Consider the following 19,747-nt stretch of genomic DNA (forward strand, 5'->3'; position numbering starts at 1 on the left):
GCTCCTGTCCCCAGGGAGAGCGCGTTGCTACACTGAGAGCCCCCCCGCCTTTTATATATATATATATATTATATATATTCATTTTTTCCTGCGTGAAGTTTTATTTGTTTTTTTCCTATCGAAGTGAATTTTTCTACATAATTTTGCCAGGGACAACCCTTTTGTTGCTGTGGGTTCTTTTACGTGCGCTAAATGCATGCTGCACACGGGACATCGGTTTATCGTCCCATCCGAATGACTAGCGTCCAGAGCACCACTAAAGGTCTAGTGGAGGGGGAGAAAATATCGGCGGCTGAGCCGTGATTCGAACCAGCGCGCTCAGATTCTCTCGTTTCCTAGGCGGACGCGTTACCTCTAGGCCTGTAGGCCTACCAATCCCCAGTTCACACCATACTGACACAATAACCAGATTGCAAAACCGCTCACACACCACTGACATTTCACCGACCTCCTCCTCACACTTCAAAGCCAAGCAGGATGTCCACAACTGAACTGGCGCCACCATAATTCTAAATGATAACCCTGGCTGCAGTGTATGTATGTGTGTGTGTGTGTGTGTGTGTGTGTAGGACGGCGCTTGTTCTGTTCTGACTGGGCGGCCTTCTGATCCATTCTTTCCCTCAGAACTGAACTTGCCCATTTTACTCGGTTTTTTTTCTTTTCCGGTATACATGGCAAGTTGTGTTTATCTATCTATCTGTTTGTTTATTTATTCATTCAATCATTTATTTATTTATTTACTTATTCATTAATTTATTTATATAGTCATTCATTTATTTATCCATTATGACACGAACCATGTCAACGTTCGGTGGGTTATGGAAACAACAGCATACCCAGCATGCACACCCACGAAAACGGAGTATGGCTGCCTTCATGGCGGGGTAAAAAAAAAAGTCACATACGTAAAAGCCCACTTGTGTGAACGTGGGAGTTGCAGCCCACGAACGAAGAAGAAGAAGAGGAAGATTTATTCCTGTCTATCAGTTCATCTATCTATCAGTTGATTTATCTGTTGATTCGTCTGTTTATCTATAGATTTATTGTTTCATTGATGGATAAATGTGGTGATGTACTGGTATATACGTATTGGTGTATGTGTACATGTGTGTGTGTTTGTAAACATACACACACACACGATCTATCTATCTGTATATGTGTGTGTGTGTGTATATTGTATCACTGTCATTGTCACTGATCCATGAAGCCTGGTTTGGTCAAGGGGACGCTGCACTGCTGAACACATCACCAACATTCTCCATTTCCTCCTTGTCCATTCAGTGATCTTGTCTGATGATGATGATGATGATGATATGGCTACTTATAATTATAGTGCCTATCCTCAGTCGAAGACCAAGCATGCTGGGTATGTTCTTGTTTCCATAACCCACCGAACGTTGACATAGACTACAGGATCTTTAACGCGCGTGTTTGATTTTCTGCCTGTTCCCTGGATGATCGTCTTGGAAAGCACGTCGGATCTTGTCAGGTGGCCATACATCTCGTTTTCTTTTTTTTCCCCCCTCTGTGGTCAGTAGGTCTTACATACCAACAACGTGCTGTCTCGTGGTTTTCCTGGCTTCTTCCTTTGTTATATGGTCAGTGAAGACAGGAAAACCATCACACTGCACGGTGTGTGTGTGTGTGTGTGTGTGTGTGCGTGTGTGCGTGCGTGTTCTTTCCGTTATTCATTTGTTCATTACTTTTTATTTAAAAACCCAACATCAGCAACGATGATGGTAATGATGATGATGGTGGTGCTAATGATGCACGCACGCACACGCGAACACAGCGCCCGCGTTCGCGCACACACATACACATATATACACACGCTCACACACAGAGAGATAGACACACACTCACACAGACACACATACACAAACACGCGCGCGCGCGCAGGGAGAGAGAGAGAGAGAGTACACCAGGTGAAACACTGGTGATGTCTAGCCTTCTCAAGGTTAAAAAACAAACAGAAAACAAACAAAAAACACAAAGAGCATGACATTCAGAACACGTCAGCTGGCCGACTGACATGGAGACACAGACAGACAGACAAATAATACACCATCATGTCGGAACACCATGCCACTTTGCGGCTGCTCTAAAAGGCCAGGGGTAAGAAAGGGGCATAGGGCAAAGGTCACTGAAGAAAGGTCGTGGTGTTTGGACAGGAGAGGGAAGAGGAGGAGGAGGAAAAACGTACAGTGCAAAGGTTCTCCCTTAAGGGTCGCAGTATTTTGACAACGCAGTAACTGGTTTGATCACAGTATTATATAAACAAGGGTTAGAGGGTATTGACGAAGACCACAGCCATGAATAAATTGACCTTAATGAAGGCCGTAATGCCAACAGGTCGTTAAACTAACCCTTACGGTGTTGACGAATTTCTTCCAACGACCACCCACAACCATCATCCAATCCATCAACCATGCGTCTCTTCCACCAGCAGAACGTCTAACCCCCCCTAACCCCCAATCCAGCGACCCCGACCTTGTCCACGCGCGCTTTTTTTCCCATCCAGTCTCCCGCCTTGAAACAGGGTCTACACTACACAATACTGCATTATAAATGTCATTGCATGCACTACACAATGCTACTTAAAGTCATAGAATGCGAATACTATACTACATAAAAGCATAAGCATGGTAAAAATAGCACACACACACACACACACACACACACACACAGAGGCACAAGCACGGTATTAATAATCGACATAAATAAAAAAACAACAAAAAACCCAGAACACATACATACACACTCTCTCTCTCGCACACTTACACACACAAGAGACACACTGTGCTGGATCACAACAACAGATGTTGGTCAATTGATGTCACAGTCACATGATGATATCAACAGGTGAGTGAAGCTGCTAGATCTTGCTTCTGATAAGCAAAAGGGCAGTATTTTTGTTGTTGTTGTTGTTGCATTATTTTGATTCTGTTAAATACCACTCCATTTCTGTACCTTATGTTTTGTTTACCTCTTCTGTATATCATAAAAGGGATTTTTTTTAAAAAGTTGTCCAGCATGTGTGTGTTGTTCATTTCCTTTCATCTAAGGTTCTATGGGACCAATATTACAATTTTCCAACTCTGATATGTAAAGTCTGCTGGGTTATAAGCAACAAAGGTAAAAAAAAAACCAGTCTGTTTTATGTGCGTGAGCACGCGCGTTTGTGTTTAATAAAATCAGTACCACTTTATATATGTACCTAATGCCTCTTATGTTTACCCTCCACCTATAACCCTAAATGGATTTTAGAACATGAATGTGTGTGTGTGTGTGTGTCGTTCGTTTCCTTTCATGATCTATGGGGCCAATGTTCAGTTTTTCAGCCCTGACAGGGCCCCTTGCAGTCTGCTGGGCAATAAGCAACAAAGGCAATTAAGTGTAGGCTACGTGCGTGAGCATGTGTCTTTAAAAATACAAAGCATCTTCTTCAACAGAAAAAAAGCCAGTAATTTTCTGTTTAATAGCCTTTTATTGAGTTTGAAAATAAACAGATAGATAGATACATAAATAAAAACCGAAAATAGAAGAAAAGAGAGAGAAAAAAAGAAGGAACGAAGGAAGGAAAAATGACAGAAAAAGGAGAAAAGACACAGACAATTACATATGATAAATGTTGTTGAGCTTTCAAAGAAAGAAAAGAGGACAAAAGAAAGAAACAGAAGAAAAACAAATGGATGAGGGAAGAAATATAAGAGAGAAGGGAAGAAAGATTGGGGGAAAAAAAAAAGCACGATGAAATAAATCGATCGATCCATCGATAGGCAGACACTGGCTCTGGACAGAGGAGACAGAGACAGACTGACACTCACTGACACTGGCAGTGACACTAGCATGACATTATGACTGTGAAGGCCACCAACCCTTACACATAAGGGAAAGGGGGACACGATGGGGCGATTCACAGAAGTACAAATACATCGCTAAGCTAAACAGAATTAATGTGTTATATATACCTTGAGTAATAGATGAAAAGATCATTTAAAGCGGAGTCACAGAGAGAGAGATGGAAATCTAAAACTGAATGTACTGAAGGGAAAAGCAACAAGCTAATGATGGCCTGTATTGCATCCTGTCCACTGGGAACTGGCTGAAACGTTTAACAGATCTGAAAGAGATGCAGGCGCCCCTCTCTGTTGTCAAAGTGGTCGCTATAGCGTTGTTCTTTCAACTGTCTCCATTTCCCGGCACTCTTGTGTCTCTCTATCGTCGGTTTCCACTTCCTTGTGTATTCCTGGCACTTCTCCAGAAAGTCTGCTCGCGTGAGGTTGAGGATGTATCCGCCTGTACACACACACACACACGCACGCACGCACACACACGTACGCACGCACGCACACACACGTACACTAAAATTACGAATGTGGATAGATGTTAAGCAAAAGAACAAACGTACGCGCACGCACGCACACACACAAACACACGCACGCACACACACACACTCACACATACACACAAGCGCGCGCGCGCGCGCACGCACATATGAAATAAGAACAAGTATGTTTGCAATGTTTTGTGCATTCACTGAATTATGATCTGATTGCCAGAACATATATGTATTCATTGCATTGTGTTTTGATGCCTGAAATATTCAGTTCATTGATTACATGACGTTCTAATGATCTGTAATGTCATGTTCATTACCATTATTGATACTTATATGGCGCTGATCCTCGGTCAGACGCTGTCACTTACACACACAACCAGTGCCAACCTGGGTACAGCCAACAGACAGCTGCCTTGAGGCGCTCATCATTCGTTTCCTGCGTCATTCAGTCCGAAACGCGCATGGACATACATGTATGTCAGACTGGATTTTGCTTCAGAATTTTGCCACGGACAACTTTTTTGTTGTCATGAGTTCTTTTATGAGATCTAAATGCATGATACACATGGAAGCTCAGCTCATTGTCTCATCTGAATGACTAGCATACAGACCACTGTACCACTCAAGGTCAGGTGGTGGGAGGGGAAGAACATTCTGGCGAGTCTGATGTTCGAATCGCTCACTTCCCGGTCAGTAATATACTGCATTCTATTGGTGTGGAATGACTTGCTCATTCATGAATTACACCGCTTTCAAATGACAGCCATGTCTTGCTAATCATCACCTTTTAATGGACAGCATTGTTTTATGCTTTACAGCTGTACTCCAATGGCCTGTACCGTTTTATCCATCACACGGCAACCGAGTTGAACGGAAGACCCTGTTTACCTGGCTTGACCAGACGTATCATCTCAGTGAAGGCGTCAACAGAGATATGTCCAGGGCCCATCACTCCGAGAAGCACAACCATGTCGTAGGTGTCTGTAACACAACACAGTCTCTCCTTCAGTTTCATGGAAGCCGTCTGTAACACAGTCCCTCTTTCAGTTTCATGGAAGCCGTCTGTAACACAGTCTCTCCTTCAGTTTCATGGAACCCGTCTGTAACACAGTCCCTCTTTCAGTTTCATGGAAGCCGTCTGTAACACAGTCCCTCTTTCAGTTTCATGGAAGCTGTCTGTAACACAGTCCCTCTTTCAGTTTCATGGAAGCCGTCTGTAACACAGTCTCTCCTTCAGTTTCATGGAACCCGTCTGTAACACAGTCCCTCTTTCAGTTTCATGGAAGCGGTCTGTAACATAGTCCCTCTTTCAGTTTCATGGAAGCCGTCTGTAACACAGTCCCTCTTTCAGTTTCATGGAAGCGGTCTGTAACATAGTCCCTCTTTCAGTTTCATGGAAGCCGTCTGTAACAGTCTCTCAGTTTCATGGAAGCAGTCTGTAACATAGTCCCTCTTTCAGGTTCATGGAAGCTGTCTGTAACACAGTCCCTCTTTCAGTTTCATGGAACCCGTCTGTAACAGTCTCTCAGTTTCATGGAAGCTGTCTGTAACATAGTCCCTCTTTCAGTTTCATGGAAGCTGTCTGTAACACAGTCCCTCTTTCGGTTTCATGGAAGCCGTCTGTAACAGTCTCTCAGTTTCATGGAAGGTGTCTGTAACATAGTCCCTCTTTCAGTTTCATGGAAGCTGTCTGTAACACAGTCCCTCTTTCAGTTTCATGGAAGCCGTCTGTAACAGTCTCTCAGTTTCATGGAAGCTGTCTGTAACATAGTCCCTCTTTCAGTTTCATGGAAGCAGTCTGTAACACAGTCCTGTTACGGACGGTGTTTATGTTGTTGTTAGAAATATAGACAGACACTGAAAGTTATGTGTGTGTGTATTTTTGTGCGTGTTCTACGGTATTCTCTCCCTTTATCACATGCAATCTTACATCCAATCACCACAAACACTCCGTAAACAAAACAACAGACCAAGGCACTAGAAACTTCGTTATTCTTTACTCTGACAGTCTCTGGTTCATAATAATTCACAGTAATATGACAGTCTCTGGTTCATAATAATTCACAATAACATAACAGTCTGGTTCATAATAATTCACAATAATATGACAGTCTCTGGTTTATAATAATTCACAATAACATGACAGTCTCTGGTTCATAATAATTCACAATAATATGACAGTCTCTCTGATTCACAATAATTCATCACCTGTCGGTTTACTCATTTAGCTTCTTCTTGGTTAACTGATCATTTCAATTAGTATTTTGCCGACTGTACGGCACATGTCGGACCACCCGTATCCACATTGGACTGCTTTAATCATCAGTAAGGAGGGCAACACCAGACGTTCCCTCAGATCAGTCGGCCACCAGTGACATCAAACATAACCCCCCAGTGCTCTCATACGGAAGAAAAGCTGAATTGGAAACACTGACCGTTCTTCGGGATAATATACCACCACATGTCATGAACTCTGAACATTCTCTCGAAAACGCATCTCCCAAGCTCTCCCAGCAGTTAACTACAAGTCACGTCAAAATCAAGATGACGTCATCAGACAGTGACGTTCAACCTCAGCCAATGAAAATCAATTATACATACAAAACAACACAGGGTCCACTGCTTAAAGTCAAAATCAACCAAAACCCTGGAATGTTAAAAGAAGAAATACCAAATGATGCAAACGCATCCGACACAAGTCCCTCTTTCAGTTTCATGGAAGCCGTCTGTAACACAGTCTCTCTTTCAGTTTCATGGAAGCCGTCTGTAAAACAGTCCCTCTTTCAGTTTCATGGAAGCTGTCTGTAACACAGTCCCTCTTTCAGTTTCATGGAAGCGGTCTGTAATACAGTCCGTCTTTCAGTTTCTTGGAACCAGTCTGTAACACAGTCCCTCTTTCAGTTTCTTGGAAGCGGTCTGTAACACAGTCCCTCTTTCAGTTTCATGGAAGTGACCCAGAGTTGGGATCATTCCATATACACAACGCTCATCTGCGAAACAATAGAACAACAACAACAAACAGAAAATATGCACACAGAACCGACACAGCCATACCGAAGTGGATACAACAAAACATTTTCTTTCAGCGCTTTCATTTTCAAGATCCGTTGACCAGACACAATTAGAAACGAGGACCTGTGGTAAAGAGGCGGACAGGAACGAGAAAAGATTGGTTTAGAAAGATGGCGGATGGCTGAGCCGTGTCTGTGTCGAGCTCCCTGAATTTTTACGGTTTCTGACGTGTATTCTGCGGCTTACTGCTACTGTGTACTGTGAACGAAACTGTGATGGGTTTGTGAACATGTTACTGGTGTTTTGGACTTTGAACAGGTGACTTAGTTCTATGTTATTTCAATAGTTCACAATTCATTTTCAGGTCTTGCACCTGAAAGAGTGCTGCCCTTTTATTTGCCAGCTCATGATATGAATACATGATGGCGTGCTTGCCCCCCCCCCCCCACCCCCTCCGCCCCTCCCCCCCGGGACGGTTGGCCCTCGCCGCTTTGTTTGTCAGCCAAGTTCAGTCTTGCTGTGCTTGTGCCCCAGCGTTGATGCTTCTCGTTCTCTCTCTATTGACTTCTTCCACCACCACTCGTTTTTTATTCATTTTCTTCACTTTATTTATATCTCAGCTTAGTTTTGTTCAAAACTCATGTATGTTCACGTCTTCTAGTTATGATGACATCCGTCACATATTCAGTATGTACATGTGACAGGACAGGACTTTACATAAGATTTTCTTGTTGTCCTGTTCATCGATATCTGTGTTGTATTGTGACATGTTCCAAATAAAATACTGTTTAAACCAACCAGTAGAGAAACAGATCCTAAGACGAAAGTGGGGATGGACTTGGCCATACCTTGAGGAAATCGCCATCCAGCGCTACGAGCCAGGTTCTGACCTGCAACCCCCAGGGGAGAAGGAAGAGAGGACGGCCCAAGAACAGCTGGGGGTGAGACACTGAAGCAGAGCTAAAGAAGCTGGGATCCAGCTGGAGGGATGTAGAAAGGGCAGCCCAGAGTTGAGTTCGGTGCAGAAACGTCGTTGATAGTCTGTGCTCCACAGGGAGCGAAGGGCCAAAGTAAGTAAGTAAGTAACTTCATTATCACGCTAGATTATTCTCATTATTACTACAGTGGTGAAGTGGTCAGTATCGTGGACTGTCGACTGGGAGGACGCGGGTTCAATCCCTATCAGAGGCAGGACTTTTTCGGCCCGGACCTCAGTGTGCTATGGGATCAATGGGAAGACGGACCATCCACAGTCACCCACTTTAAATTCTTTTGGAGCGTGGCGCAAATTTCCTGACCAACACTGCACACACACACACACACACACACACACACACACACACACACACACATGCACACACACACAAACATTTGCACGCGTGCATACACACATACACACACAAACGTGCACGCGCGCATACACACACACACACACACGTGCCGACCTGGAAGGATGTCCAAGGGCTCAGCGGTCAAGGCCAGGTTGTACAGCTTTCTGTACACGCCCCTCTCCTCAGCTAGTCGCAGACTCCCCAGGGAAGGTTCCAGTCCGTCTATGTTTGGGAACCCCATCTGGTACAGCTGAGGAGAAAACACCAAATCAACGCAACACCTGAGACATAGGAGAAAACACGACCAGCTGACGCAACAACATCACCACAGGACCCCGTGCAGCTGAAGCCAGGCTCATCACCGAGGCGCGACGAAAGCTGTGCGGTGCGTAAGGCCCGACCAGCATCCACTGCCACGACACGACAGCACCCACTCAGCTGTGTCCCACATGTGGGCGAGCCTTCAGGGCCCGGACTGGCCTCATCAGTCACCTCCGGACCCACACTGTGACCGATCTTCCATCTGATTTTTTTTTTTTTTTTTTTTTTTTTTTAAAGCGATGGTAGGTCATCTTCAAATCAGATGGGCGAACATCATCAGGACAGATCACCCACAAAAGATTTTGAGTGACACACGAGACAGACAGACAGAGCGATGTGCCTAAAATGAAGGAGGAGGAAGATAGCAGGATGAGGAAGTATTGGGATCATTCCACCCCCACACCCCAACCCTAATTTTTTTTTTTTTTTTTTTTTTACTGGGATGGTCATCCCCGTTCGCTTGGTTTCATGATGCATGCAACTGGTTTCGGATGTTCGATTTGGCTTTTAGGGTGTTTCCTATGGACGTTGGTGTGTGTGTGTGTGTGTGTGTGTGTAAAAATCATGTGTTTATGTGAAAGTATGTATATATTATGTGCGTGTGCGTATATATATATATGTATATATATATATATATATATATATATATATATATATATATACATATATCTTTTTCATTTTATAATAACTATTATTCTTTTATTTTTCATTTTTTTAAATTGGAACCATTGTAACAGGGAAGCGCTTAGTGCAAAATGATTTGATTATACGCTGTATGAATAAACTTATTAGTACTATTATTATATCACCTGAGGTGAGCATCAATAGTAAACCCGAATGTAATGCACACAGATACAGATACATAGACACACACAGACACACATAGACAGACAGAAACACACACACACACACACACACACACAGGCCCAGACAATACTCACGCGCTGGCCGGAGTTTCCTGTGCACGTGCCGACGTCGAGAATGGTCACGTGGTCTCTGACGTCAGCTGGAAACAGCTCCTCCACTGTGCTTTGCATGACGTCCAAAGCTGGGTAACCCTTGGCCTCAATGGCCTGCATCAAATGAAAATGATGATAACGGTAAGAACAACATTATGATTGCAAAGGTAATGGTGATAGATAGTTAACTGATTCATGATGATGAAAATGAAAATTATGATTCAAAGAAAAACCAACAGCTGTCACACAACAACACCACCACCACCACTATTACCACCACCACCACCACCACTAATAATAATGATCAATCATGATCAGAATCATAATCATGATGATAATAATAATGTAGCCAAGCGCTCAGCTGGTTTAGATACTGCTTCACACAAGCTAGCAGCAGACCCCTTTTCCCCAGCTGACCTGCCGGTCTTCAACGACCCGCGCAGAATGCGTGACGCCATTCCAAATTTGAATGCAAAGCCCATTCTAAACCAACTCCCAGAACATTTATCAAATCAGTTTAAGTCTCTGCATCATTCACTGCAATATTATATTTGTTTTGCTTACACACACACTTAAATCAATTAGAAGCACAGTTGATGTTAGTTTGATGGTTTGTCAGTGTGAGGATTTCACCTGACGCTAAGATTGTCATTTTGTCTTCTCGTCACACATAATGCTACAGTCTACAATTCTACATGTGACTGCTGTTGGAAACTAAAACCACCCTATTACAGTGCTTGGATGAGAATAGATAGGCATCTAGAAATTTCAAGGCCGATTTTTATTGTCGACACTGAACGACATTCACTCCACAACAAGTGTTCCTTGACGGCTTTGGCTGAATTAAAAACTGTTTCTGACACATCATCACTTCTTATAAATACACCGTATTTAATTAAATCTCTCTTTTGTCGGATCAGTAAACTACAAGTATTACATACTGGCAGAATTGTCGCATTTCCATCTTTAAATCTATTTAATTTGTGTTTGCCTATGTTAAACTGAATTAACGCAGTTTGTAATTTTCAGCGGCAAACTCATTAAAAAAAAACAACTGATCTGTCCAGGTGACTTGAATTAAGATTATAAATTCATCTTGAATAATCAACACTTCATTTTATACTCATTAGGAAGGTGGTGTTGAGATCTTTGTTTTGCAACCGAAACCAACGTAAATCGGTTCAGGAATCATTTAGAAATCTATCGCTAAACACCTGACACTTGCATAAAACCACTGTTGGCACTGTTGAAAACCAAGATGCTTGATGAACTGACCCCAAGGATACAGAGGTTCCACATGTGCCTGATGCAGTTTTCATACAACATGATCTACACTGCAGGAAAAAAACCTGTTGACTGCAGACACGCTGTCAAGGGCTCCTGGATCTGAACCAGCTGAACAGGAAACCTTAATGGAAGACGAGACAAACGCCTTTGTTGGTGCTCTCATTGACAGCATTCCTGCAAGTGATGCAAGGCTGGAAGAGGTTAGAAAGAAGCAATGCTCTGATAAAATCTACAGTCAAGTCATGAACTTTTGCAAATTAGATCACTGGCCTGAAACAGCGAAAAAGGACGTCAATCTCCGACAATACTGGTTTGTACGCCAATATTTGACAGTTCAGCAAGGCTTGTTGCTGTTCCAGAGTCGTCTGGTGATAGCGGCTGAGCTGCAAGAAGAAATACTTCAGAGACTTCACCAAGGACATCAAGGAGTGGTGAAATGCAGGGCATTAGCTCGAAGTTGTGTGTGATGGCCAGGACTCTCAAAGAAAATCGAAGAAGTCGTTGGTACCTGTGCAACATGTGAGAAAGAAAACTTCCACCAGAACCTCTACAGCCAACCAAGACCCCAGACTAACCATGGCAGAAGATACCTATGGACTTGTTCGAACTGAATGGTCATGCATATCTCATAGTAGTTTACTATTCTCGGTGGATAGAGACTGTGCACCTGAAGCAGACTACATCAGTAGCTGTCAATGAACACTGCAAATCCATCTTGCAAGATTTGGAATTCCAGAAATAGTTCTATCCGACAACGGTCCACAGTTCAACTCGCGAGAATTCCTGAAATTCTCACAGGACTCCACCTTCACTCATCTGACTAGTAGTCCCTATCATCCACAAGGGAACGGTGAAGCAGAAAGGGCTGTTCAAACTGTGAAAAATCTCCTGAGGAAGTCTACTGACCCTTACATTGCCCTTCTTAACTACCGTACAACTCCTCTTCAAAATGGCTAAAGTCCAGCAGAACTGATGATGAGCCGAAAACTCAGAAACTGCGTGCCTACAATGCCCAGTCAACACATTCCCTTCAAACCAGAAGTTGAGAAATTCAGGATGAAGGATGAACAATTCAGGAACCGGCAGAAACATTACCATGATCTGCGACATAGAGTGAAAGAAGCCCCACAACTCTCAAATGGACAACCTGTGTGGGTGAAGACTCCAACAACCAAAGAAGCAGTTGTGGCCAAAAACGTTACACCTTGGTCTGTTGTTGTTCAGACTGAACAAGGTCCTCAGCGCAGAAATCGCACTCAACTTTGTCGAAGAAGTTGGAACCAGAAAGCAACGCAGCCAGCAATGCCGAGAGCGACAGCAATTCTTCCACAGCAAAACCTGGAGACTCGCGTTGAAATGAACAGTGAAGAGCTTGCTGAAGAAGGGACTACCCCACAACTCCATCAACCAGAGGAGAGGCCTGACAACCTGCCCTTGGAACTGAAGTGTCAAAAGACAATATACACAAAGTCAGGACGAAAAGTGAAAACGCCTCAAAGACTTGATTTGTGAAGAACAGAAGGATCAAAAGACAATGTACACAAAGTCAGGACGAAAAGTGAATTGAGTTCAATTGTTGAAGTTTAGAGATAAGTGTTTCTGCTAAACAAGTTTTAGAATAAGGTTTTAGAATTTGCCAAAGACTAATGGAAAAACAAACAATGCTTGTGGATGTTTAAAAGCAAAGTTAAATTTAATGCACGCTTTCTGCTAAGAAAGGGAGATGTAGAGTTATGTCCCTTCCTGGCGCATGCGCAGGGTTACTTAGACGAAGACAACCGTCAACAAAGACCTGGGGCGTCTGCTCTGGCTGCTCACGGACATTACAATGTGTTCTGTATTTGTTATTATAAAGCTTCAGGTTAAAAGAAAAAGAAAAAAGAAAAAAAGTCCTAACGGCAGATTCGAACCCCGCATGTTCGGGTGAGAAGAAACTGTCTTACCCATTACACTATCGTGGCTCCTTAACTGACGTTCAAAAATAAAACATTTATACATGTTTTTCTAAAGGGCGATAAATCGATTGCGGTATTCGCAATGAGAACGCTGTTTAAATCATAATAATAATAATAATAATGCTACTTATATAGCGCTGAATCTTGCGCACAGACAAATCTAAGCGCTTTCGCACCAGTCATTCTCATGCACACATAACTCTAAAACTGGAGAAACTAAAGACAAGGAAGAGGCAGGGAAGGGAGGCTATTTTGGGAAGAGGTGGGTTTTAAGGCCAGACTTGAAAGAGCTGAGTGTGGAGACTTGACCAAGCGAAAGAGGAAGTTCATTCCAATTGCAAGTTCCAGAGACAGAGGAAGAACGGCGGCCAACAGTCGAGAGTTTGAATCTGGGTATGCGTAAGTGGAGTGGATCCGAAGCTGATCGTAGTGAGCGAGATGGAGTGCAGAGGTGAAGGCAGCCACAGAGACAGGAAGGGGCTGATTTGTGAATACATTTGTAGCATAGAGTGCTGATCTTGTACTTTATTCGGTGTGAGACAGGGAGCCAGTGGAGATGTTGCAAAAGAGGAGTGATGTGCTCAGATCTTTTCTTTCTGAGGACGAGTCTGGCAGCAGAATTTTGTATGCGCTGAAGGGACTGAATGGATGAAGCAGGCAAACCAGACAATAGAGAGTTACAGTGGTCAAGGTGAGAGAGAATGAGAGAAACGACAAGTCTAGATGTTATTCTGGTGTATCTTGCGCATTAAAAAAATCTTTAAAGGCAATTAAAAATTCTTTTTAAGTCCGTGGTAAGGGAGATGTGGCTATTGCCGCAATCACACTGCAACATTTCTCTTTTATGTTCATTCTAGTTTTATAGTTTTAAAGTTAATATGAAAATTGATATGAAAATTGAGTATTATAATAACATGTAGAGACAAGTACAAGTACTTCTAAACGTCGTATGAAGTGAAAAAGACTTCATTTTGAGGAAAGTCAAGACTGGAAATTTTTACGTTTCATCAATTCAAGGGTATTAACTCTCATGGTTTATTATTTTTAATTGTGAATTCCTACTGATTCTGTGGATATTTTTATGGCAGTTTGGGGCATAATCCAGTAAGTGATGAGGCGTTCACAAATCTTTCTCTGAATAAGCATTTAATGGTCTCCTTCTCCAACTTTCCATCACATGTTATCGTGTATTGTTGATTGAATATAGGATTGAACGGGCAGGTCAACAACTTGAAACAAAATGGCGTCTAATTATATGCAAACTGCATTTACTGTTATATTTATATTTTTTGTATTCTCTAAACTTGGCACTTTGATCTGATATTCTGACACAACAAGAGCAGTCATTATTATCATTTTTTGTTCAAACAGGAACTCCTTTTGCTAAGCATGGAAGTTTTATTTATTTTGCAAACGTCTTGGTGCATATAGTAAAAAAGGGAGATTATTCTGTAATTTTTTTTTTTTTTTTTTTTTTTCTGTCCCATCATCTGCACCGTTTCAGTGGCATTACTCCCATGCCGCTCATTTAGATTCCCCCATACGCGGCCACACCCGGGTTCGTCCGTTGCAGTTCCATCGGCGGCAGTCCACAGGGAACCATCAATGTTATGTCGCCAGGAGGCCACACACCAGAGGAGACCCTGCATTGCTGCTGAGTCACTTCGGTGGTGTTCAGTGGTGCCTGTTCTGTTTTAACGTACTTAGGACACCACCTACTAAGCCCCCTGCTAACGACAATAATGGCTTAGTCGCGGAGCCAGACTGAGTGAGCGTCCCTCCCAGAGTGGAGACCGCCACCACGTCCCTCAAACAACAGCCCCCCCCATGAATCTGCCAACATTGACAGGACTCACCCAAAGCACGGAAGTGGAGGGGTATCGAAACTGAGGTCACCATGAGAGCAGGGCATGAAAGGCCACAGACTTTGAATTACTCTGTAATTAATGCTAGGGGACTTAATTTGCTTTAAACTGATCTTTCTCATCTTAAACATTGCATTTTGAAATTATACTCAATACATAAAAAGCTTGGATTTTTTTAAGTGTATCACAAGTGAGTCTTTAAGGCCTTGCCTCTCTTGTTCCTATTTTTATGCCTAATTTGGTGTCAGCTGACAAAGTATTTGCAGAGAAAATGTCAATGTTAAAGTTTACCACGGACACACAGACACAGACACAGACACACACAGACAACCGAACACCGGGTTAAAACATAGACTCACTTTGTTTACACAAGTGAGTCAATAAATATAATAAAACAAACTAAGTAGTTAACCAGTAAAACTGCAACAAAGAGCCACAGGGGCCCCTAATTAAACTCTGGACTATTTCAAACATATTGATTACTATATGAAACGTTTATAATGGAAGCAGATGGAACAGCAGGTTTTTTTTTACACGAAAGAGGTAAATATGTTTTTATCTGTTCACATTCATAGGTGATAGTGGGTGTGTATGTGTGTTGTGTGTGTGTGGGCGCGCGCGCGCATGTGTGTATGCGTGCGTGTTGGTCTGTCTGCCTGCCTGTCAGTCGGACTGAACGGAATGAATGAATTCACCTTGTCAATACATCTGTCTCTGGCCCATTTGTCATAGAAATTGACGATTTCTTCATTGGTGCGTGTTCTCCCTTGGTCCTCTTCACTCAGCAGCTTGTCCCAGAAAGCTGCGGACGATTTCTCAATGTCACTGCAACTCTCGTCCACTGACCTGTTCATCTACATGTGGCAGTGTGAGCCAAAAACAAAACAAAATAAAATAAATCATAATTAAAATAATTAATAAAATAAAATGAAATAAAATAGTCAATAAATATTAAAAAAAAGAAAAAAAAAGAAAAAGAAAAAAAAGAGATTAAATTGCGAATAATAGAAAAATAATAATAACGAGAGACAAGGCCTTCAAGACTCACTTGTGATACACTTAAAAAAAAAAAAAAAAGTCTAATTGTTAAAATGTGTTCTGTATTTGTTATTATAAAGCTTTGGGTTAAAAGAAAAAAAAAAGTCCTAACGGCAGATTCGAACCCCGCGTGTTCGGGTGAGAAGAAACTGTCTTACCCATTACACTATCGGGGCTCCTTAACTGACGTGCAAAAATGTAACATTTAAAGATGATTTTTTAAAGGGCGATAAATCGATTGCGGTATTCGCAGTGAGAACAATGTTAAATCATATTATTCTGGTGTATCTTGGGCATTCAAAAAATCTTTAAGGGCAATTAGAATTTCTTTTTAAGTCCGCGGTAAAGGAGGCGTGGCTATCGCCGCAATCACACTGCAACATTTAGCCGTTTTCTCTGGATCTAGACAGATGTACAAGTTTAGTTACACCCGGTTGACACGGTCGATTCAATTTCTCTTTTATGTTCATTCTAGTTTTATAGTGAGTATTTTGTTGAACTAATAACATGTAGAGCCAAGTACAAGTACTTCTGAACGTCGTATGAAGTGGAAAGGACTTCATTTTGAGAAAAGTCAAGACTGGAAAATTTACATTTCGTCAATTCAAGGGTATTAACTCGCATGGTTTATTATTTTTAACTGTGAATTCCGACTGATTCTGTGGATATCTTTATGGCAGTTTGGGGCATAATCCAGTAAGTGATGAGGCGTTCATAAATCTTTCTCTGAATAAATATCTAACGGTCTCCTTCTCCAACATTCCATCACATATGTTATCGTGTATTGTCGACTGAATATAGGATTGAACAGGCAGGTCAACAACTTGAAACAAAATGGCGTCGTCCACGTTCGCGAAGAATATGAGCACGCGCTTTGAATGTGTATAAATATGTGTACGCAATTGATTTGTGCCCATGACCTTCAGGGTTCAGCCAAAAGATCTATAAAGTCCGCTTGTCGTATTGATTTTAGTATTTTCCGAAAAAGACCACTTGGGCGAATGAACATAGTGAAAGCCTTGTACACTGAGAGTAAAACACACAAGCTTTTTATGTATCGAGTATAATTTCAAAATGTAATGTTTAAGATGAGAAAGATCAGTTTAAAGCAAATTAAGCCCCCTAGCATTAATTACAGATTAATTTACCTTCTTTTACTTTCTGCACCAAACACATGCAAAATAAATATAACTTCCATGCTTAGCAAAAGAAGTTCCTGTTTGAACAAAAAAAATGATAAAAATGACTGCTCTTGTTGTGTCAGAATATCAGATCAAAGTGCCAAGTTTAGAGAATAATAATAATATATATATATATATATATATATATATATAACAGTAAATTCAGTTTGCATATAATTTGGTTTCTTTTTTTAATGTTTTTTGTGCCCATCCCAGAGGTGCAATATTGTTTTAAACAAGATGACTGGAAAGAACTGAATTTTTCCTATTTTTATGCCAAATTTGGTGTCAACAGACAAAGCATTTGCAAAGAAAATGGCAATGTTAAAGTTTACCATGGACACACAGACACACACAGACAACCGAACACCGGGTTAAAACATAGACTCACTTTGTTTACACAAGTGAGTCAATAAAATAAGTATTTAATATATAAATAATAAAGCACCTTTAACTTCTCCCACAATTATTTCACAAACAAAAAAAACTACAACCAAAAAAACCTCAAATTTTCCTGTCCTCCTATTAACAAACCCCAGTCCCAAAATTTGGCAAATTCTAATCTTAACCCCTTACTAAACCCAAATTTTGCTGTTCCTAGTCCTGATCATAATCCCTCTAAAAAAAAAAAAATAAAAAAATAAAAAATAAAAAACCCGCTGCCACTGCGCCTCTGCACACAAAGAAAAACGTTACATATCAGCCAACGGCAATTTTCAGTAAAAAAAATCTAACATACATCAGAGCCACAGCAGCTTATCACAATTCTCATGATATAAAAGAGACAATCGGCTGTCACTCCTAGGTAGCGACAATTAAATCATGCCATTTAGAGCATAAACTATCTTTAAGGTAATCACAAAACACACCCTTCAAAACACTGTGGAACACACACACACACACACACACACACACACAAAACAACCTTATTCTTTTCTTTGGTAACATCTTATAAAACTTAAAATATAAGACTGTAAGAACCAGTCCCAGAGATCTCTTGGCACGTTTCAAAAATAAGATCCAAACGTGGATGTCCAAAATGGCAAATCAAACGTCAGTGTCAACCACAGTAACACCCCAGCATGCACCTGACAGTGTTATCAAAACACTAACAATATTGTTTGTAGCACCAATAGCCAACAGTGGCTCCTGTGATATCTGAACTCAGATCTATTCTTTCCTTTCTCAAATCCACGTTCCACTCCCGCGTTTTTCGTTTTATAAAACCTGGAGAAAATCTTAACCAAATCTACTCAATTTGGCGTCATCCTTTTTATAATTCTACAAACAAAATAGTATCTTTCATCTATTTCTGCCAACTATCATTTATGCATTTGTAATCATTTTATACAGAAAATTTACCTTTAACTCTCTCCATACGAACGGCGAAAGAGACGACGTTAACAGCGTTTCACCCCAATTACCATCATCAAAATATTGCAAGCGGAAGGGTCTTATACTGAAGACGTGAATGTTGACATAGAATACCACACTTCTGACGACGAAAGCTAAAGGTTGGGTCATTCAGACACCCACTGGACATTCGAGGGGTCTGTGCAGAGGAGAAGAGAGGACTGGCCGTACTGAGTGAGTTAAAACAACAGGCTAAAATACTACAGGGTACAGAACATGGCGGCTTCTTGGCGTCTTTGTAAAAACTAAAATCGGACTATTCACATCAAATTTAAAGTATAATCCATAAAATTATTCATATAACAAAAATAATCCTAAAAATAAAATTTAAATACTCATCAATACTACAAATATTCTTGGTTAATAAATTAAAAAAAACAAAACAAAAAAAACCAAAAACCATTAATAAAAAAAAAAAAAAAATCAGGATGTTGAGATTCTTACTGCACTCAATGTCTCAATGTCATCTCAGTGGGTTTTTTAGAACACATTTTCACTGTTATTTTCATTATCTAAAGCAATATCTAACAAAATTAATGGTCGATTTCCTAAATTGGAAAACACACACACACACACACACACACACACACACACACACACACACACACCAAGAATACCTATGAAGAGATAACACTTTTAGTTAACAACAATTGTCAATCCAATGGCAAGAAAAGATATAACTTTTTATGTTTTATTTTTCACTTTGTACACGTCACTTAGATATACACCAACAAATATGTTCATCCACCTACCCCCCATCCCCCCCCCCCCCCACACACACACACACACGGAGAGATTTCATACATATCACTGTAGATGAAACACACCATTTAAATATCAAACAATTGCAGAGTACCACAACAGCGACAATGCACTTGCAAGGACATTCCTACTTCTTTATTAACAAGCAAAGAAGAGGAAAATGAAGAAGAAGAAGAAAACGTGAAAGGAAAGTAAACAATAATCAAATAAAGTAATCAACAGATGGACAGAAAAAAAACAACAAACAAACAACGCCAAACATGAAAGGATAGAGCTTAGCT

At 41.2% G+C, this 19,747-nt stretch overlaps 1 protein-coding gene across 1 annotated transcript; it reads right to left on the minus strand.

The window, feature by feature from the left end:
• Positions 1 to 3,966: 3,966 nt before the first annotated feature.
• Positions 3,967 to 16,143, minus strand: LOC143297574 (methyltransferase-like protein 27). Its single transcript, XM_076609965.1, has 5 exons — positions 15,768 to 16,143; positions 9,948 to 10,079; positions 8,800 to 8,935; positions 5,231 to 5,323; positions 3,967 to 4,299 (listed from the first exon to the last, which is right to left on the minus strand). The coding sequence occupies exons 1-5, from the start codon at positions 15,924 to 15,926 to the stop codon at positions 4,115 to 4,117; spliced, it is 705 nt and encodes a 234-aa protein (XP_076466080.1). The 5' UTR covers positions 15,927 to 16,143; the 3' UTR covers positions 3,967 to 4,114.
• Positions 16,144 to 19,747: the final 3,604 nt, after the last annotated feature.

Source organism: Babylonia areolata, chromosome 23 (genome assembly GCF_041734735.1).
Source record: "Babylonia areolata isolate BAREFJ2019XMU chromosome 23, ASM4173473v1, whole genome shotgun sequence".
NCBI classification, from domain to species: domain Eukaryota; kingdom Metazoa; phylum Mollusca; class Gastropoda; order Neogastropoda; family Buccinidae; genus Babylonia; species Babylonia areolata.